Below are 20,569 nucleotides of genomic sequence, written 5' to 3' on the forward strand. Positions count from 1 at the left end.
TGTAGTGTGTGTGTGTGTGCGTGCGCGCGCGCGCGTGCATGCGTGTGTGTGTGTGTGGTCAGCTACCCAGTTCTAGGTCCTTATTACTACGACTTCTTCCATTTGCTGCAGTAGTAAGGTAACGTTTATTCCAAAGTTGATCAAAAATAATGCCAACGCAATGATTACATTCAAAGACTGCACTGCCCCAAAATATGAATAAATGATTCGTTTTAATTCTTGGTAAGAGGCCATATGGTGTAAAGAGGTATAATCAAGGTATAATCAACTTCAGCCGTGCCGTTATCTGAAAATAATGCAGCCTGTGGAGGCAACTTCCCCTGCACCTCACATTACAGGGTTATTAGCCTCCACATTATGCATTATTTTTCAATAACCACACAGCTTGCTGTTGATTATGCCTTACGGCACCATATTACACAAACGTTTCCTGGTGGAAGTGTGCAATGGACCTCCGTTTGTGAGTGGGAGTGTGTCCACTCCACAGTGAGATGGTATTGTACAGAAGGTTACTGTTACTGTTATAATATGGCAAATGCCAATGAATCCTTTTAAGAGAAATGTTCAAATTAAATGTATTTTCTCCTTCCAGTATGTAGGATTGTGGGCTTATAACAGAATGTATCATAAGAAACAAGCACTGGTGTAAAGTACATTTACTCAAGTACTGTACTTTAAGTACACGTTTGAGGTATTTTTGGGCGGTGAAACCGCCCCTATAAGTGAGATTTGGAAAAATGTACAAATATCTTGGGCAGTGAAACCGGCCCTAAAAGTTTGTAGAATTATCCTGCGCTGTGATTGGCCAATCACAATCTATTCAGGACTGTGATTGGCCAGTGTCACATGACACATGTGCATAGCCCTATGTGATTGGCCAGTGTCACATGACACATGTGCATAGCCCTATATAAGCAACCATAACTTAAAAAAAACCAAATTATTGTTTTTTTTAAGTTATGGTTTTGTCCATCATAAAGTGTGTTTTACAAAAGATAAATGTATTTATCTTTTGTACATGATTGATCGACTCCATTCAGTATTGTGATTAGCTAGCAAGACACATGCTGACACTAAGTGGCTCTTTCAGATCAAAGCATATATATTGGTTGACTCCATTCAGTATTGTGGTTAGCTAGGAAGACACCGCCCACTTCACACAGGGTGTGATTTTTACTTTAATGGAGTATTTCCATTTTTCAGTACTTTTACTTGTACTCCACTACATCTCAGAGGCAAATATTGCACTTTTACTCCACTAGAATGATTTAAAAACTTTAGTTACTAGTTACTTTGCAGATATACATTATTATATTATAAAACATACATTAACCACTTCAGCCCCTATTTTATACCTAGGCTATTATGTGACGCATTGTAAGCTTGTAGATCTGCTATTTTCAAACATTTTAGTACTTTTGCTTTTGGTACTTTAAGTACATTTTGACACCAATACTTTTGTACTTTTACTCAAGTAATTTTTATTTATTTATTCCAGACTTTCTACATTGCGGTATTGATACTTTTACTTAAGTAAAACATTTGAGGTACTTTTTTCCACCACTGGAAACAAGCATAAGAGTTGTATGATCTGTAGATCTGCTGGTGTGGGGGCTAACCTTCGCCCCGACAGCCTTGCCCAGGTTAAGAGCGTTCTTCAGCCTTTGTTGGCCTCCAGAGGACAAGGAGTCGACGGAGTTGTTGCCCACGCTGGGGAGAGTGGATCCTGGGGAGCGGCGGGACAACGGCTGGCCCAGCCTGGAGGTCTGAGGACTCTGCTGCTGAGCGATGGAATTCTCGAACATACTCTGATCAACTGGGATGAGTAAAAGAGAGAGAGAGCGAGAGAGGAGGAAGAGTAAGGACGGAAAATGAGGGACAGAGGAAGGGATGAGGGGGAGGGATGGAAGGGACAGGGAGGTAAGGATTAGTGAGTACATTCAGCCACAAAAATGCAGACATCTCTCTTTTGCCACACACATTGAAGCACGGGGCTTAATCCGTTGAAACTGGGAACGCTGTGTCATTTTAGATTTCTTTGGCTATTCAAAAGTAGCAGCGAGTGCCGCGCTATGAGCTTGCAGATCTGCTATTTTTTTTTTATCGTGAAAATGTGTGCAAATCTTTGAATATATACTGTATATTTTTAAAGCGAACATTTGTAACTCAAGTCTTTGCTTCTGGAGGTCCCTGGAACAAAATATTTTACAAATGTTCGCTTTAAAAAATATATATACGATTTTTCTAAAATAGCATATATGTTCTATGGAGATATATGTAGGGGGAGAGGGATAGAGACAACGCGGCACTCTGTGCCACGCTATGAGCTTGTATATCTGCTATTTTTTATAGCTAAGTATCCACAAGTTTCCTAGGGCGTTGTGGGCATCACTTCCTGTCGATTTGATCCCTGATTCCAATATCAAATCGACAGGAGGTGATGCCCACAACGCCCTAGGAAACTAGTGGATAAAATAATGGTTATAGCTCAAATCTAAAACGACACAAATGCGTTCCTGGATTGAATAGGTTAAGATAAACATTAAAACACATACACATACCAAAATAAAACACACAAACACAATGTTTACATGAAGAACCAAATGCACGACAGAACCATGCTTTCATCTTCCTGTGTCTGAGTGTCTACAGCTCTGTACAACAACACTTGCTGTCGATTCGTCAGAGAATATAATTGGGGTTTCATGACAGGAATGCACAGAAGATAACAATATGGAATCCAAATGACATAATATGCCACAACCAATGTCGATACTATATGCATTACAGAGTAATGAATAAGTCATGACATGTATACAGTAGCAACGCACGCACGCATGCACATAAGAAAGCAGCAACGGCACCAATAACAAATAAAAGCTGAACTGGAGCAGTGTTGCCAGATGGGAAAAGTTCTATTAACGTACCGGAGGCTTAAAATTATCATATTTGAAAGAAAACTATCGTACACAGCCAAAAAAGATAAATCACAGGTGTAAATATGTAATTTTACAAAAGAATTGCGTATTTATTCAAGAAACAACCTTGTTTGAGACTCCTACGAGATAAAAAACGCATCACATATGCTGCGTGGAAGCAGGCAACTTGCTGAACCTTACACAAATAAAGCCTGAAACTGGACTAGAGAGACGCGACCTGTGTTTTTAATGCCTCCAAATACAGATCTAGGATTTACTGATTTACTGACTTATTTTGAAAGGCCAAACCGGATCCCGAATCAGCAGCCAGGGAATTAAGTAAATGCACTCACTTTTTTTGAATATGGCGAAATTATCGTAATTTTTTAAAGTATTGATCATACATCTTTTACAGAGGGTAAAATTATAGTACAAATACGATAATTATCGTACATCTGGCAACACTGAACTGGACAAAAAATGCAGTGTGGAAAAAGAGCGGGAACAGAAAAGAGGAAGTCGGGGTGATTGTCAAACCACACGAGAAGACGAAGTGTCTTACCTCTTGAAGAGAGACATTTCTCGGAAAGCATTTTGAGTAAGACATAAAAAGCGCCTTAAAGTTTAAGCACAGTTTATTGCTGGACTTTATTTCGTCATTAGAACAAAGCAGTCACAAGACGTGCATTTCAATGTAACGGTTTACTTTACACTGTACAGAGCGATTCTCAAGCTGTTCTCGACCAGAGCCCACTTGGAAAAAAAAGTGTTTGCGGGTTTGCGGCCCACCCATCTGACCAATGGAACCAACAATAAGTTCCTATTTAGTTGTGTCACAATGAAAACTCTTGAAAAATTTATATTAATGTTATATTATTATTCAAATCATAAGTGTTTTGCCAATTACTTAGGGGCCCACTTTCAGTATCCTCTGTGAGGATACCCACAGCTTTGAGAATCACTAATGGAGTATCACTATTAATTCTGAATCATAACTAGAGCCTGACCGATATATCGTTTGGCTGATGTATCGCCATTATGTTACTTGTTGGATGATGGGCCATATCATTTTCCTAAAATAACAGGTTTACAAGCTCACAAATCACAAGGTCGTCATGCATTGTGAGCTTGTACACCGGCTGTGTTTTTTATATATTTTTTGAATAGGGCTTAGTGCTTAAATAAAATATTTTTAGTTTAATCAAATGTAAGTTTTTCAAATAGATTTCAAGATTTCGCCCTCTCTCTTTTTTTTTAACACAAAACATTGATAGTCAGTGGCTAAGACTCCCCAAAAGCAGGGTCGACATCGATCCCAAAAAAATCTGGCATTGGTCCGGTCGGGCTCTAATTAAAATGCCAGGCACATTCTAGACCGGAACACACTCATCCACTGATGAGTTGTTTCCACACCATCGGACAAATGCAGCAGAACTGTAATAGCCTCTTATGAGGAGACAAGTCAGGGGTGGTAATGACTATGAGCACAGCCCCGAGCAATAACCCGGAGAGACTCCTCCAGGTCGGGTAAATGGAAGGGAAAGAATCTCCAATGTTAATCAGCGGGACGTGCAGAAGCCGGCAAAAAATAGGGTAACCTTGACTCCCCCTTTAACCCATTAAGATCGGGAACGCAAAGTCATTTTAAGATTTCTTTGGCTATTCAAAAAATAGCAGATATGCGAGCTCATAGCTCATAGCTTGTAGATCTGCTATTTATTTTTTTTTCGTGAAAGTTTGTGCGAATCTTTGAATATATATTTCTTAAAGCAAATATAATATATAAATATATATATAAATTTGTAACTCCAATCTTTGCTTCTGGAGAGTTCTACAAATGTCTTCTAAATCCTAACAGTTTTTTGAAAAAGTTGCTACAATCAAAATGATATGTATTTGGCCGCGGACCCCCCATCTCAAATTCTTTAGTTCCAGGGACCCCCAGAAGCAAAGATCTGAGTTAAAATTGTATATATTCAAAGATTTGCACACATTTTCACGATAAAAAAAAAGAAAATAGCAGATCTACAAGCTCATAGCGCGGCACTCGGTGCCGTGCTATGAGCTTGTATATCTGCTATTTTTGAATAGCCAAAGAAATCTTAAAATGACAGACGCTTTCCCGGCCTTAATGGATTAACACACTGTAAATATCCCACTAACTGCCACACCCTTGAGATCTACAAACCATATTAAAGCTCAAGGCCCACGGAAATTGGTCCCATAGAATCAACATCATAAAAGGGGGGTTTATAAGAGAGAGATTTAGAAGAGAGGGAAGGAGGGAAAAGGGAGATATATGCAGGGGGAGAGGGAGAGAGACAACGCAACAGAGAAAGCAATATACTGTAGACTCATAAAAGCCAGAGCAGACCTTACATCAAGTACTTGTATGAGAAGAGAGAGGTAGGGAAAGAAGGCAGAGAGACATGCAACAAGTATACTTTCATAAAGATAATTTGTGTCAACGTGTATGTATGTCAGCGTGTGTGATGATAGCTTTTTATGCTAATAGTCAGTAGACAAATATACATTTGAGGCCTTATGATTCATTATTGGAAAAAAAAAATCTATTGTGCTTTCAAGGTGCTATCGTTTTCTCATATGAATCATGTCAAAATCTCTTATTTCACTGAATGGGCTGTAAAATATTCATAGAGATCCCTGTCCAATAATAGGCATGTCCCCCTTCCCGATTCAACTCGCAATGGTACAGAAGTAATGGACAGACTTAGTAATCTAATAAAAGCGGTTGTCCTGTGAAGGGAATTTCAATGACACAAAGAAACCCTTCTAGGTAAAGAAATGTGCCTTCAAAATGCATGACTCCAAAATGCTCGATGTCTTTTCAGTGCCAAGGAACTGTTCCCTGAACTTTTCCCCCGTTAAAACGATGCGTTTGCGGCGGGCATGGCACGAGTGATTTCTAACAACTGGAAACCAGCCCAGACCTCTATGCTCAAATACATACAAGATGTGATTTATCACCCCAATTTATGTCCATTCCCTTCCTGGACAGCCATGTAAGGGCACTTTTAATCTTCCTGCTCCCTTCTCCATTACCTTCATCCACGTGCATAGAGACAGGTATCTCATGCAAGGCTATTAATAGTAGGCTACTCCAACACTATACAATTTCCATACAGATGTACAAAAAACTGTTCCGTATGCAGCAGTGGTTCTCAAACATTTTCATGTCAAGGATGTGTTTGGCCGCAGAGCCCCATTTGAACATATTTTGTGCCAGGGACCCCCATAAGAGAAGATCTCTATTATAGTTGCAAGTACCTCTCTCCATCGGAAGAGGGAGACAATGGACATAAATCTTAAGGAATTGTAGACAAGTTTCAGGTACGTTTTCATGTTCCTACAGAAACTGCTGACACCATGATGCTCTGTGTGAAACACACCAACATTATTTGCTGGAACATCTGTGATTTTGACAGTTAATTTAAAGAAATAGCAGTAATCTAAATATAATGTCTAAAACCACAGGGACCAGATGGTATTGTTTCTGCTCTGCACTGTCATGAATCTCCATCACAACATGCAGCTGTTCAGCATGGTCAAAACTGAGCCAGTATTACTGGAATCAGAAAACACCCATCACGCTAAACCTGACATTACTGTACTGTCAGTAACCCCAGTTACTGTAATAGGTTTTTAAGTTGTGATAGATTTTTTTTTGTTAGTTCATTAGTTATTACAGATGGAAAAAAAGAGAGAAAGGTTCAAAAATGAATCATCGTAATTAAGTTTTAATCACAGTGAATAATAACGCTAAAGAGCTCTTCATTTCACAGATCTCTGGAGGCCTGTTTGTTTAATCCTTGAAGAGGGCTGTGCCACAAGCACAGCTCGGTGTGTGTGTGTGCATATGTATGTTTTCTTTTAATTACCAGAAATGCCTTGGGGATTCCAGCTGTAATGATTATAGCTCATTAACACTGAAATGAGTCTTTTCCTTTCATCAGACCTACCGAGGATAAAGCATATATGGATATAGACGACAATGTGAGCAGCAATTAACATTTCACAAAAGACAGTCCGTGTCGAAAAGCAAGGTTGGGAAGGTTATTTTACATATTTAGAATTCATTACCAAATCCACTGAGTATAATTTACTGCAGAATTGTATTTCTAGCTTTATTAAAATATGGACTTCATTTGATTTTCATAATTTAAAGATTTATGAAATGATTTTCATGACTTTTCTCCTTTAATTCCAGTAATATTTTTTATGTTATCAGATTAATGTACTCGTCTTGTAACCCTGTCAATCATTCACAGAGAGTAATGAGGGAAGATAGGTGAGCAAAATGTAGAAGTGGGGAATAAAAAGCGGCCATTTATTGAGTTTAAGGCAGAGTGCAGTTACATTTTCCCAGGGTGCAGTTTCTACTGAATAAGCTGAGGCGGTAATCAATGGCTACTTCTCGAGCTGTTCAACTAACAATGAATAGGAGTTGTTCAGTTGGCTTTGATAGTACCGAGAGTGATTTTTGGAGAGACACACAGTATGTATGTTCTGGAACTCTACTATAAAATAAAACTTAGTATCAACAAACACACTGTTTTTTAGCATTCTGTCTAAAACATTATTTTGGCGTGGATTATTATAATTTTTTCGAAGTTGGATTGAAATATGATTTTAAAGACTGTTTTTCTTACATGTATCAGTTAGTCTTTCACAAAATAATGAAAACATGAAGTTGTGTAAACTGTTATTTAATTTCCAATGCATTTACTATGAACAGTTGACCTAATGCATTCCGACGATGCTGTACAATGTTATATCAATGACAAAGATACAGTAGAGTAGACAGCCATCCCCTTCACTACAACATAAAAAGGTCAAATACAGCTTTGACTTGAAATATTCATAAACCTTGAAATTCTGTGAATGGTGTAACAAAATCAGAAAGTACATTTTGACACATGTACATGTTTTTTTCCCCAAATGAGACCAAATGCACAATTCCTCAGCCCTCAGCTGACATAATCTTAGTTTTCCTCGGCTTGCAAGGTGAGTTGTAGCGATGTTGTAGAGATACACAGTAAAATCCTGCGTGTTAATTTAAGAGAGTACAAATGGAACCGTAATAGTCCATCTAGTTGCATTTGCAGATGCTCAGTTACAAATGGATATATTAACACTGAGGATTTTGGGATGTGTTCATGGCGAGAAGGGGTGTACTTGAGGTGGGGCGCTACAGAGCTTTTGACTAGTTGTTTGAGCTGCACGTTGTGAGCTTGTACATCTGCTATTTTCAAACATTTTAGTACTTTTACTTTTGGTACTTTAATGACATTTTGATACCAATACTTTGGTACTTTTACTCAAGTACATTTTAAATTCCGGACTTTTACTTGTAACAGAGTATTTCTACAGTTTTGTATTTCTCTGCAGTATTGATACTTTTACTTAGGTAAAACATTTGAGTACTTTTTCCACCACTGTCTGTAGGTGTAGGCATAATGTCAGATGTTCTGAAGCAGTCCAAAGAGAACGTTTGGATTATGGATTCATGAATTAAATGACAGAGGTGACATCAGGTAAATGTATATGACAACACCAAAGTGTCCCCATTATGCAAGAAAAATAAATAGAATAACATTCGATAAATATTGTGGGGTTAATAAATAGGCCTACATATTAAAGAGGTTATTTCAATCGGCGATCGCTCACGTGCGTGTGTATGCGCGAGCGTGTGCACGTGCGCGGGACGTAGCGCTCCACTAGTAAACACATTCCACGGTACACCACTGATGACGAGGGAACTAGCGGAGTTGTTGCCAACCTGTCAGAGTAACACAAGAAGATTTGAGTTCGAGTAGATGATCAGGTGCTACTATGAAGTAGCAAATGAATATTTAAACCATTCAATCCGGGAACGCATAGCCGTGTCATTTATTTTAGATGTCTTTGGCTATTCAAAAGTAGCAGATCCACAAGCTCATAGTACGGCACCGAGTGCTGCGCTACAAGCTTGTAGATCTGCTATTTTTATTTGAAAAACATTTGTGTAAATTTTTGAATATATGTTTAAAGCGATTTTTTTTAACTCAAATCTTTGCTTGTGGGGATTCTACAAATGTCTTCTAAATCCAATTATTTATTTATTTTTAAGTTAGGTTGCCATAATATCAGTGGTTCTCAAACTTTGTCAAGGACCACACAAAATGACATGTATTGGGTCCGGACCACCCCCCCCCCCATCTCAAAATATGTTGTTAAAAAAATCCAAATGGTTAAAAGTTTAGTATGACATTTTGTAATCTATTGGGCATTGTCCTCCTTTATCATAGTGAGGAATAGCGATTAATCATGATCAAGTTGAACTATTAATTTCCTCTCTCAGAGAGCAAGTCTGACTTTAACTCGACTCTGACAGTCAATGTGAGGCCTGTAATTAGCTTGGCAACATGGATCAAAGTGCCAATCCCCAAACTTTTGTAACTTTGTTCTTAGCTGAGGGTAACCCACTTCTGTCACAGAGATGAAGCACACACAGAGCACACACACACACACACACACATCCACAGGGCAGCCAGCACACACACATGCACACAACTATACGCCAACACACTATCCCTTGACACTCTTGTCCACAGAAAATAACAATAACAATGGAGATGAAAGCAGCTGTGATTGTGACTCCCAGACGGCAGTGGCCTCACAGATAATGTTGTCTCAGAGAGTAATGGATAGATGAACACATCAGGAGATGAGTGATGTACTGATGTACCCCCCCGCCCCCCCTCCACCCACAAACACACACAACCATTATCACTGGCCTGTTCAATTATGGCTCTCCACTTATAGAGGGTGTCAGTGCGTGCGTGTGTAATATCTGACTATAACTGCACAATGGATGAGATCCGATATTCCCTTAAACAAACCTAAACATCATGGTCAGAACAGCAACCTCAACCTCCACACCTTAGTACGTATTTACAGAGCAGTTTTCATCTCTAGATTCTCTACTGTATGAATGTGAGGCATGGACCATCTATCTAATTAATTGTGTGTTGGCATTGAACATTGGAACATAATGAACAAAATAAATACAAATGTTTGCCTTTTGGGCTTCGTAATCGAAAATTGCACGGGGCAGATATGACAAATAACTTAAATATACAAAAAAAATATTAACATATTAAATATGTATTTAAATTTGCAGAAATAGCTGATCTACAAGCTTACAATGTTGTAAGCTTGTAGATCTGTTATTTCTGCTTTTTTTTATATTTGAAAATGTGTGAACATTTTTCAACATGTAGACGACTATGACAATTATGCAAAAAATATTGCGATTATCTCATATAACTGCGATTAGACGATTATATAATAATTGTGACAGGCCTATCTACAGGCACCGTCTCAGAAGCCTGGAGAACCTTCCGTGTCAGATGCCGCCCGGATGGATCCTCGGGCATCGCTTGGAAGGACAGGGTGCCGTACACAGAGGACGCTGTAGCGTGGAGTCTACCCTGAACCACCATCAACCCCGGTGGTTGGGGCATGCGTTACTCACATGCCCAGCCAGACACTCCCGCAAAAAAAAAAGGTCCTCTACGGCCAGGTGCACCTTGGTCAACCAAGTCCCTTGCTTCCTGCCGCAACCTCTGGTGCTCTCAATTCTCACTGGGAGTGAATTTTATGGAACATCTGCGCTCACAACACCACGTAGCAAAGCGTGCAAAGAGGCACGCTCACAACGCCACCCGTCCCCCTCAGTCCCACTTTCATATGCCCGGTCTGCAACTGTGGATCCAGGATCAGACTGTTCAGCCACCAAAAGACTCACAAATAGTATAAGATGGTCATCATCATCGAATATGACGGACAACCAGCAAGCTAGTGTGACGCTAGTGTGACACACACACACACACACCCCCACACACACCCCCCCCCACACACACACACACCCCCCCCCACACACACACACACACACACACACACACACACACACACACACACACACACACACACACACACACACACACACACACACACACACACACACACACACACACACACACACACACACACACACACACACACACACACACACACACACACACACACACACACACGGCAGGGCATCCATCAATATTTCAGAGAGGCTCATTATAGCTTGAATGATTTAAGTGGGGGGGCTTTGGTGCAGACAGTGCAGCAGAGACAGTCTCACAGTTTTTGGTCTGATGGTCTGATGAGACACACCACAAGACACGATTAACGGAAAGCCTTCTTCACCAAGTTTTCCTGTTTCTCATTGAGTGACTGTATTGCCTGATTAGTTGGGTGCCGGTGTCGTGCACCTTAAATAGCAGATATGCAAGCTCTGGCTATTTTTTGTGTCTGAAAACCCACGCACAGCTATACATAACTCAGGCGCATCGGTCGCCGATTTATTTTCAGTGGGATGAGGTGTCGAGTCAAACTAAGCACTGCATCATGTGACGCTATTTTCACTTCACCACCATTACCGCCAACATTTTAAGAGTTTGTTCATGTATTTTTTCAAAGCATTTTGTGTTTTAATTAAGCACAGAGGGAGTCGGGTACAAACTGGGTACACCAGTAAATCGTCAGTGTTGATTCCATTTTGAGAATGGACCAAAATAGTCCATTCAGTTACATTTGTAGACATGGTGCGCTGCCAGCAAGTTCACAATGACAACAGAGCTGAAGCCCTGTTAGCTGAGCTAGCAAGTCCTGCTTTGGCTGCATGTCCCACTTCCAACCACCTTTTCCAAAATGTTCAACTCTAAACAGCCACACGATCAGAGGGGCTTGACTTAATAACCCCAACACAAAATAGTTGCAAAGACTTTTTAGCTGCATTATGCTCCAATTTCAATTTAAAAGTATTACTCATGAATGGTGTTAACTAAAGTGCCGTCAGCTCAAAAGCCTTTTGTGTCAGCTCACATGTTATCCTCACCAATGAGGTCTATCAAACAAGAAAGGAGAACACGGGTATCTTTCAAATCCTCTTCCAATGCATCAGTCATCAGCTGTTTTGTCCTTTAGCAGCCTTAGCATCAAAGTCTGACACTCCTCTCACTCGTCGTGCCAGGTGAGAACAGAGGGCTGAGTGAGATATGAGACTGGTCTGTTTGTCAGTCTAAAAGCAGAGGTGTAGCTATGGGTGGGCCTGGCTGGGCACCCACTTAAAAATGAGTAGCCTGTAACCAACAAAGTTACAAAGCATTGGCAAATCAAATGTAAAAAAATATTTGATTCCAGTGCCTGATGCCACTGCTGCTGAGGCACTGAATGGGCACTGAACTCAACAACACACAGGCATTATGCTGACACTGGAAGCAGCCCAGGGCCCGTGCCTGAAGAATGTGACCCAGCAGAGCTGTCGAGGACTTCTCCATCAGAACCTGTCTGCAGTCCATGAACCGGAGACTCAAACAAGAATGACAAGCTTTCCTGGAACTGTCATATGTTGTCAAAGTCTACTAAAGTACATTCTGAGTTCAGAAAGTCAGACTTTTCTTATTAGGCTCCTAATTCTTGGAATGACAGTTGAATTTGAAAATGTATGTTCTCCTTTTTTTTTGCACAGTTCAAATCCATGATCACTAACCATTGTTTGTCAACGTGCAATTGCTTTTGTTTTGTACATTTGTTTTATATTTTATCTCATTTATGTTTGTTTTTTTCAAGTTTAAATAAAGGTTTGAACTGAATATCAGGAAAATCACACTGCTTCTCTGGTGTATTGACTTGGAGTGGATTGAGTAATAGCAGATCAAAGGACGGCAGGACGCCATCTTTCGCAAATACTCACAATCTTGCTCTAAACTCAAAAACAGAAAAGGTGCATGCTCTAGCACTTACTGTAGTAATCTGTTGGCATACAGAGAAAGCCATATGCCAATAAATAACTGTGGGACTGTGCTAAACTACATGCATGGGGATGCTGGTTATGCAGCATTTGTTGAGGGAAATGTGGTATTACAGTATATTGCCATGATGTGTGCCAAAAATACTCTCAGGGGTAATAGAGAAACAAGAACTGGCTCTAAATAGAGGCAACTTTTTGGGAAATGTTCAAGTCAGTTTCAAAGTATGACCCAAAAGTTGAAAACAGGCTCCAGCTTCCATGCAATACTACACTGATGAGCCCCCAACATTCAGAATGAGCTACGGGAATGTGCAGCCTCATTATTGCTACAAAAATCAAGGACGAATTAAACCACCTACACTTTGACATAATTGCAGATGAGTACAAAGACCAATCCAACAGTGAGCTGTGTGTCTTCATTTCATTAATGGGGGTGATCAAGCAGAGGGCTGTTGGATTTGCTGACACGGCTGGCACATATAATAGGCTATCTGCAGACTTGAGGTACTGGAACCACTGGAGATGGATCAATCCGTTTGCCAGGGTGTGTGTGTGTGCATGTTGTTCTGAAACAAACCTTCCCACAGGCTATTTATATACAGTACATTGCTGGTAAAGTGTCAGGAAATGTCTGCACCTTTTTAGACATTGTGATTCAGCTATAATTGAGCTGTGATTCAGCTATAATTGAGCTGTGATTCAGCTGTAGGCTATAGCTTCATGTCCGGAGCCCGCAGACACATACACACACACTACAGTACATGCAATTGCAAAAGCAAATTGGCACCAATTGGAAGCTAATTGAGCTCCATCGCTGGATCTGTAAGTAAAACACTACTTGACATGATACTAGACTAGAGAGTCTGGTTGGGCTTTCAGAAGAAAGTGGACAGACACAGTTAGAAGAGTTTCTGTTACAGCAAATCCAAACAAAAAGTTCACATGTTTGCCAGTGATAATTGGCAAACTATTTGACTTTCCAACAAAAGGACTACCGAGTTCTACCAGATTATGTGTCTCAGTCAGACTGCATTGATCTATTATTATAAAACAAGACACAGTATCTGGATAATTGGTTTGAATCCACTTACATATGATAGCCTACAAAATATCAGTTGAAATCCTTTCGAATCATTTTGAACAATGCCTACACTTCAGCAAAGTTTGTTGTGATTGGTCTAATCTTGGTCTAATTGTGTGGAGAGTGGAGACTGTGATTGGTGTAGCAGCGTCAGCTGACCTGTGTGGTTCTCATGCGTCTTGTGTTGTAGGCAGGGACATACAGGTCTACTTTTATGGGGACATGCATACAGACCAAACCTGCTCTATAGGGCTGGCCCCTTTTCCCCAATGTGAACACAATGACAAAGGTTATTATAACCCGGCCAATGACAACATGTGCGGTGGAGAGACTTTTCTCAACGACAAATACCTGTAGGATAAAAATAAGACTGATAGCTTCAATGTAACCTCAGCCTTAGATTATTTTTTTACAGGAATTGTCAGACTCATTCACTATGAGGAAATCATATCTAACTAAGTCTATGGCTTCCTTGTCCTGTAGTCCTAATTATACATTAATATGACCCCAGGAAGATATCAAAGACCTAAGATGTTACTTTTTTGCCAAAGTTAATTTGTCAGGCTATTTTGTTTTCTGTTTTTTCTGCATCATACAAAAATAGTGATGACATGGAATTATTTGCAAAGTTGGTTGTGAATGTTACCGGAGTGTGCTGTGCTTTGCAGGTTTATTATATAATAACATGGCTTGTTTTGACGCTTAATACTCTATAAAGTCGCTGCCGTTTTCGTTGTTCCTACATCTATTACGGGGTGCTTGTTCAGATTCTGAATATAATGTCTTAACTAGTAGTAACTAACTGAACAAGAGTGGATTGGACAGCAGGCCAGTGGGAACACCTTTGTGCTTGTAATGTACTGTAAATGTTATTGAGCTATTAATGGAATGAATTGTACGGCTCATCCACTTTCATTCAGGCCCAACAGCAATTTAATTTCTGTCTAAGCCAGTGATCTAAAGAGCTACTGTAAGAAACGTTTTTTATGTATGTATGTTTTAATGTTTTGCAGCCACAAAAGTCTTACTATACAGTTAATGTACACTATGACCTGTTGAAAGTGAATGTCTGCCTATGCTGTGCCTCAAAAGTTAAACGGAGAGACTGACAAGACAGAGAAGAGAAGTTTTTAGAAAGAAAGAAAGAAAGAAAGAAGGGGGGAGCAGGAGAAAGGAGACAAAGGAGACAGAGGAGAAGAACTGGATATTGTAGTTCCACATGTTGGTTCAACCCCACTCTCATCCATATCAAACACCATCACATCCATAATTGATTTACTATTTGGCACGCCACCGTCTGCCCCGGCCCACAAATGTGTGTGTGTGTGTGTGTGTGTGTGTGTGCGCGTGCGTGCGTGCGTGCGTGCGTGCGTGCGTGTGCGCGCGTGTTAGACAGAAAGATCCCATGCATGAATGTAATGTTCCAAGGGGAATTAAGTTCCTGGGAAAAAAAGACATGCCTGTCAAAACCCCAGGAAATGTGGATTTTCTTTGTGTGTGTTCCTTCTGAGAGCAATATATTCCTGTGCTTCTATTATTAACAGAGATAGATATGTGCATGCATAAGCGTGTCTCTCTAATTGAGGTCATGTAGAGTATATTATTTGGGAGTAGCATTTGGTTAGACAAGCAACCTAATGATGGGGAGGTTGTTATCAATAACCGGCAATACACCCTAAAGGCACTTAAGTCTTAATGCGACTCCCCAGCTTCTCAGGAAACCAACAATATATAAGACTTTGCTGCACCGGGCATTTGCCACTGGATTGTGTGCCTGTGTACAGTATGTGCAGCCAAACAATTACTCCCCTTAGCTGTTATGGTTCGGCTGTTCCATACTCCCACACCCAGTGCTGTTGCTGGTTTCCCCTTCCCTGTAATTGTTGTTGGTTCCCTGTTTGTTCTTGTTCTCTCTCTCTCTCTCTCTCTCTCTCTCTCTCTGTGTCTGTCTGAACATGGTTCCCCTTCATGCTGCCAATCAATCTGCACACCTGCTACTCATCCACCCATCAAGCTCCAGAAGTTTATATTCCATTTCTATACTCCAGTCTTTGCCAGATCGCTCAGTTAGGGGGGGGGGGGGGGGGGGGGGGGGCAACATTGAACTAAATATGTTATGTCTCTCGGACACTGATCCGCAATGCTCTTATCCAGAGCGACTTTGAAAGTGTGGGATCAGAGTATATGTCATGAACCCTAAAGACAAACAACAGGGTAAATGGTCATGTAAGAAGAACATTAAATAAGTAGCCAAACGAACATACTGTATATCTGTTTATCATTATACGACAAAAAGCAAAACAAATAAAAGTGCTCACAGGAATAAAATGAAAGATTAACTATATTATTTATGAGAGTGGCAGAGTGCACTTTAGTGTTATTTTCATGAACGATGCACAACGACATGCATTATTTTGTCCTATTAAATCTCTTTACTTCATTCTGCACAAGCAGTAAATTGTGAATTATTGCGTATTAACGTATTTTAGGATTAAGTTAAAGTTACTTTAGCCTACACTTAATTAATTCCTAGGCACTAATATTACTTAGGGTGATTGTTACCATAATTGTGTCCATGTGATAAGGTGGGCAACACATTTTAACTTCAAGTTGATAATAAAATGTGACTGTTAGTGTCACTTTTATGTTTTTGTCCTCAGTTTCCTGCTCCAGAATGCAAAAACTTTGTCATAAAGTGTTGTCATAAACAAGTGTTGTCATAAATATGAGTTTATTTCATGAGCCTGTGCAGTACACTATGGAGTGCAAAACACAAAGAGGACCGGTCCTATCGTGCTGGTACCTTTAGTTAGAATTAATTTCATAGACTGATCAGCTGGTTGACATGCTTTAGCTGCATGCACTAATTACTTCATTTTTATGTCAATTTAGACATATGGGGGGCTGCTGTCTTTTAAATTCCCTGGCTGGTTTTTATTCCCAGCTGAACTTTGTTTAACCTCATTAAAGGGATAGTTCACCCCCAAAATGACTTTTTTTCTATCGATTAGTCACCCCATGAAGAATTCTTTTTGTTTTTGTCGCATTTCTAAGCCAATAATTTGATGACCGGCAGCAGTTCCGGTAGGAGACCCAAAGAGTCTCCTTTGTGTCTCCTACCGGAACCGGTGCCTACCGGTCCGCTGGTCATCAAATTATTGGCTTAGAAATTAGACAAAAAACTAAAAAATATCCATGAATTCAAGTCTCCATGGGTTGACTAATCGATAGAGAAAAAAAATATTTTTTGGGGTGAACTATCTCCCTATCACTATCTCTAACTATCTTTTGGGGTGTCCCTGGTTTGGGTGTGTCTTGCAGGAATTGTCAAAAAAAAACAGAAATTACAAAAATAGCTGATCTACAGTCACAATGTGATGCTTTGTGAGCTTGTACTGTAGATCTATATTATATTATATATATAGGACTTAATTGGTTAACCCATTAAGACCGGGAGAAGCATCCGTGTCATTTTTAGATTTGAGCTAAAAAAGTATTATTTTACACTTTGGCTATTCAAAAATAGCAGATACAAGTTTGAGAACCACTGATATAGTGACATAAGTTTTTCAAAAAACAGAGACATTTTGTAGAATCGGCCTCAGGTCTTAATGGGTTAACTGTGCCTCCAGGTCCACTTCCAGGTTTTTTCGGTCTGTCTTCTGCGCTCTGTGCTCTTGCCAGCCTGCCTCGCTTAGCATCTTGCCAACCCACTTTCCCAAATGACAGCTCAGTTCACCCCGTCTGCTCCGCTCCACTGTTGTTCTGGTGCAGCTCATCATCAAAAGTCTTCTCAGTAAATCTACGTTTTTGAACCACTGCCAGCTTTGTGCCTGAGTTCTGCTATCTGGGTCCCTAATAACTAAAACCAACATACTGTAGTAGCAGCTGCAAGTTAACATTTGTGTGAAATTGTATGGTTGTTATTCAAATTCGCTTGCTTTAACACATTCAATGCGGGGTGAGCTATGAGCTTGTAGATCTGCTTTAAAAAAAAAAAAAAGAAAAAGAAATTAAGCGAACATTTGTCAAATATTTTGTTCCAGGGATCCCAAAAATAGCAGATCTACAAGCTCATAGCGCGGCACTCGGTGCTGCGCTATGAGCTTGTAGATCTGCTATTTTTCTACAGCCAAATAAATCTAAAAGTGACACAGATGCGTTCCCGGTCTTAATGGGTTAAAACGAGGACCGGGAAGAATAGATCGGGATCGCCAATTATTTTTATGCTGATCGACCCGCAAACAAAACATGTCTTACAAAACCCAACATGGAGACCTTGATAAAAGGATAAAAGATGTTCTGTGTCTTTCAAGACTCTCTCCCATCTGCATTCCTCACTACTTGCCTCCTTCTCTCTCTCTCTCTCTCTCTCTCTCTCGCTCCCTGTGTGGCTACCACCCGCTCGCTTCCTTTTCAAGCTCAGCTTGTCGTTAGTGTGTGCATCTTTGCCATCTCACTGCTTTGACTGGTTGTGTAAAGACTCAAGAGGGGCTTATGAGAGCTAAAGAGACAGAGATACACAGAGACAGGAACACGGTAAAATGCTCAGTGTTCTAACGCAGAGACTGTTCAAATGAGGACAGACAGGCCGGCAGAGTGACGGATTTACGAAAGACTACAGAGTGCGCGACAGACAGGACTTTAACCCTGTCACTTTTTCCATGTCAAGGACCCCCACAAATTTGGCCGTGGACCCCCCATCTCAAAATATGTAGTTCCAGGGACCCCCAAGAGGCAAAGATTTGAGTTACAAATGTTCGCTAAAAATAGTATATATTTTCAAAGATTTGCACACATTTTCATGATTTTTCAAAAATAGTAGATCTACAAGCTCATAGCGCGGCACTCGGTGCCGTGCTATGAGCTTGTAGATCTGCTATTTTTTTAATAGCCAAAGTACAAAATAATGGTTCAAGTGGTTACACAGATGTGTTCCCGGTCTTAATGGGTAAATTGTACTTTGACATGAGAGCAGTTTGTTACTGCGGCCATTTAAATCTCACCACATCTCTCACTGCATTATACTCCTCCATTGTTGGATCATGAAGGCAGATCGCCGACACATCCCAGATGTTGACCCACCGCAGAGATCCAGTCGGTAATAATTAAGGCCAGTTCTGCAAAAAGGCCCGTTCTATCCCCAAAATCTGTTTGCAAGATGCAAGATGAGCCAAGATACTTGCACGCACACTCACACGGACGAACACAGTTTTAGATTGGGGGGAATTTACAGAGTAGTTTGTTAGTTTGTTAGTGTTAAGTTTGTCCAGGTTGGGCTTCATTCAATAATGCTTGGGTCAGGGGATTAATAGCTCTGGCTTCTAACATTCTTTATTCCCCTTTGCTGTTCTGTAGACACGGCCATTAATTTTACTGCTCCAGAGTGTGTGTGTGTGTGTGTATGTGTATGTGTATGTGTATGTGTGTGTGTGTGTGTGTGTGTGTGTGTGTGCGCGCGCATATGTGCACTCAAAGCTGTAATTCCACATGCCCTTGTCAGCGTTATTTCCCAATTGAGAAGGCCTTACTTAACCCCTGCACGGTAAAACCCTCAGTGTTGATTTGATTTTCAAAATGGACCAATGGGTCCATCTGGGTCTATTAAAATACAGAGGATTTTCCTGTGTACTATAGTAATAGATTCTCTTTTTCTTTGTTCAGACTGCAGGTAAATCTGTTTGTTTCTCAAACGATCTTTAAGACCGACTGCCCACACTGTTATTTGCAAGTGATCAGATTGATTGTGTATTCAGAGTCAGACGTCGTCGACCATTCTGCGTTGGTTGTAGTAACGGCGTAACGACACAGGCATGAATAATACTTAATTTATCGGTCAACACTGTTGTAGGACGGTGTTACGTGCTGAAAATAGCTTATCGTATCTTAACTCTCACGTTATATTCAAGGGGCAGCCTGGGCAGCCTGTGGGCCAAATCCAGCCCCTGGGGAACTGTATTGTGGACACAGGACACAATTATAGCAATAACAATTATTATTGGATGGTTGGTTGCACAACGACAATAGCATGGGGATGACCATTTTGAATATTCATAAAAAATGTTAACCGAAAGTCATTAACAGTTAATTAACCATTAACTGATAAGAATAAAACGTAGGCTACTATTTAGAGTGGAGGAATGTCTGTTACTCACTCAGGGTCCCAAATGAACAACCTGAGTGTCGCTTTTCACCTGTCGGAAATAGCCAATCTACAATCTCATAATCTCTCAAGAACAGCTTCTGCACTGCGTTGGAATCTGTCGGGGAGGTTCGTCATAACGAGTGCGCATTCAGATCAGGAAGTAGGCCGCGCTTTACCCAATCACATGTAGTGGGCGGGATTCACATGTCCGTCGATCTTTCCCCCTCGAAACAAACCGAAACTAATTTAACAATAGCGTCCGCGGAGCAGACAAAACCACGGAAATATATTCACATTTTAACTTACTCTTTCATCATAGAAACAAGTGGGCTTATAACCAAAACGATCCATGTTCTCTGGGAGAAGTGGTGTTAGTGTTCCGTGTAGAAATATTGTTAGTGGGAATGAAAACATAGTCGCACCAACCGGAAGCACAAGGAAACCGGTGTTTGTGATGCGCCTTCAGCGCATCACAAACACCGGTTTCCTTGTGCTCTGGTGTTACGTTATCGTCCGCCCAGAGCCAACAGACATAGAACAAACAGCAGAGGGCGCTG

General features: G+C 40.5%; 1 protein-coding gene across 3 annotated transcripts in view; it reads right to left on the reverse strand.

Moving 5' to 3' along the window:
- Positions 1 to 20,569, reverse strand: part of nos1apa (nitric oxide synthase 1 (neuronal) adaptor protein a) — a 281,657-nt gene that overhangs the window by 51,115 nt on the left and 209,973 nt on the right. For all 3 annotated transcript variants that reach the window (XM_080431716.1, XM_080431715.1, XM_080431717.1), the window contains one exon: positions 1,620 to 1,816. In XM_080431716.1, coding sequence (XP_080287842.1) covers positions 1,620 to 1,816 — 197 coding nt within the window. The remainder of the gene's footprint in view (positions 1 to 1,619; positions 1,817 to 20,569) is intronic.

The sequence above is a fragment of the Gymnoscopelus braueri genome (assembly GCF_963280865.1).
Source record: "Gymnoscopelus braueri genome assembly, chromosome: 6".
Classification (NCBI taxonomy): Eukaryota; Metazoa; Chordata; class Actinopteri; order Myctophiformes; family Myctophidae; genus Gymnoscopelus; species Gymnoscopelus braueri.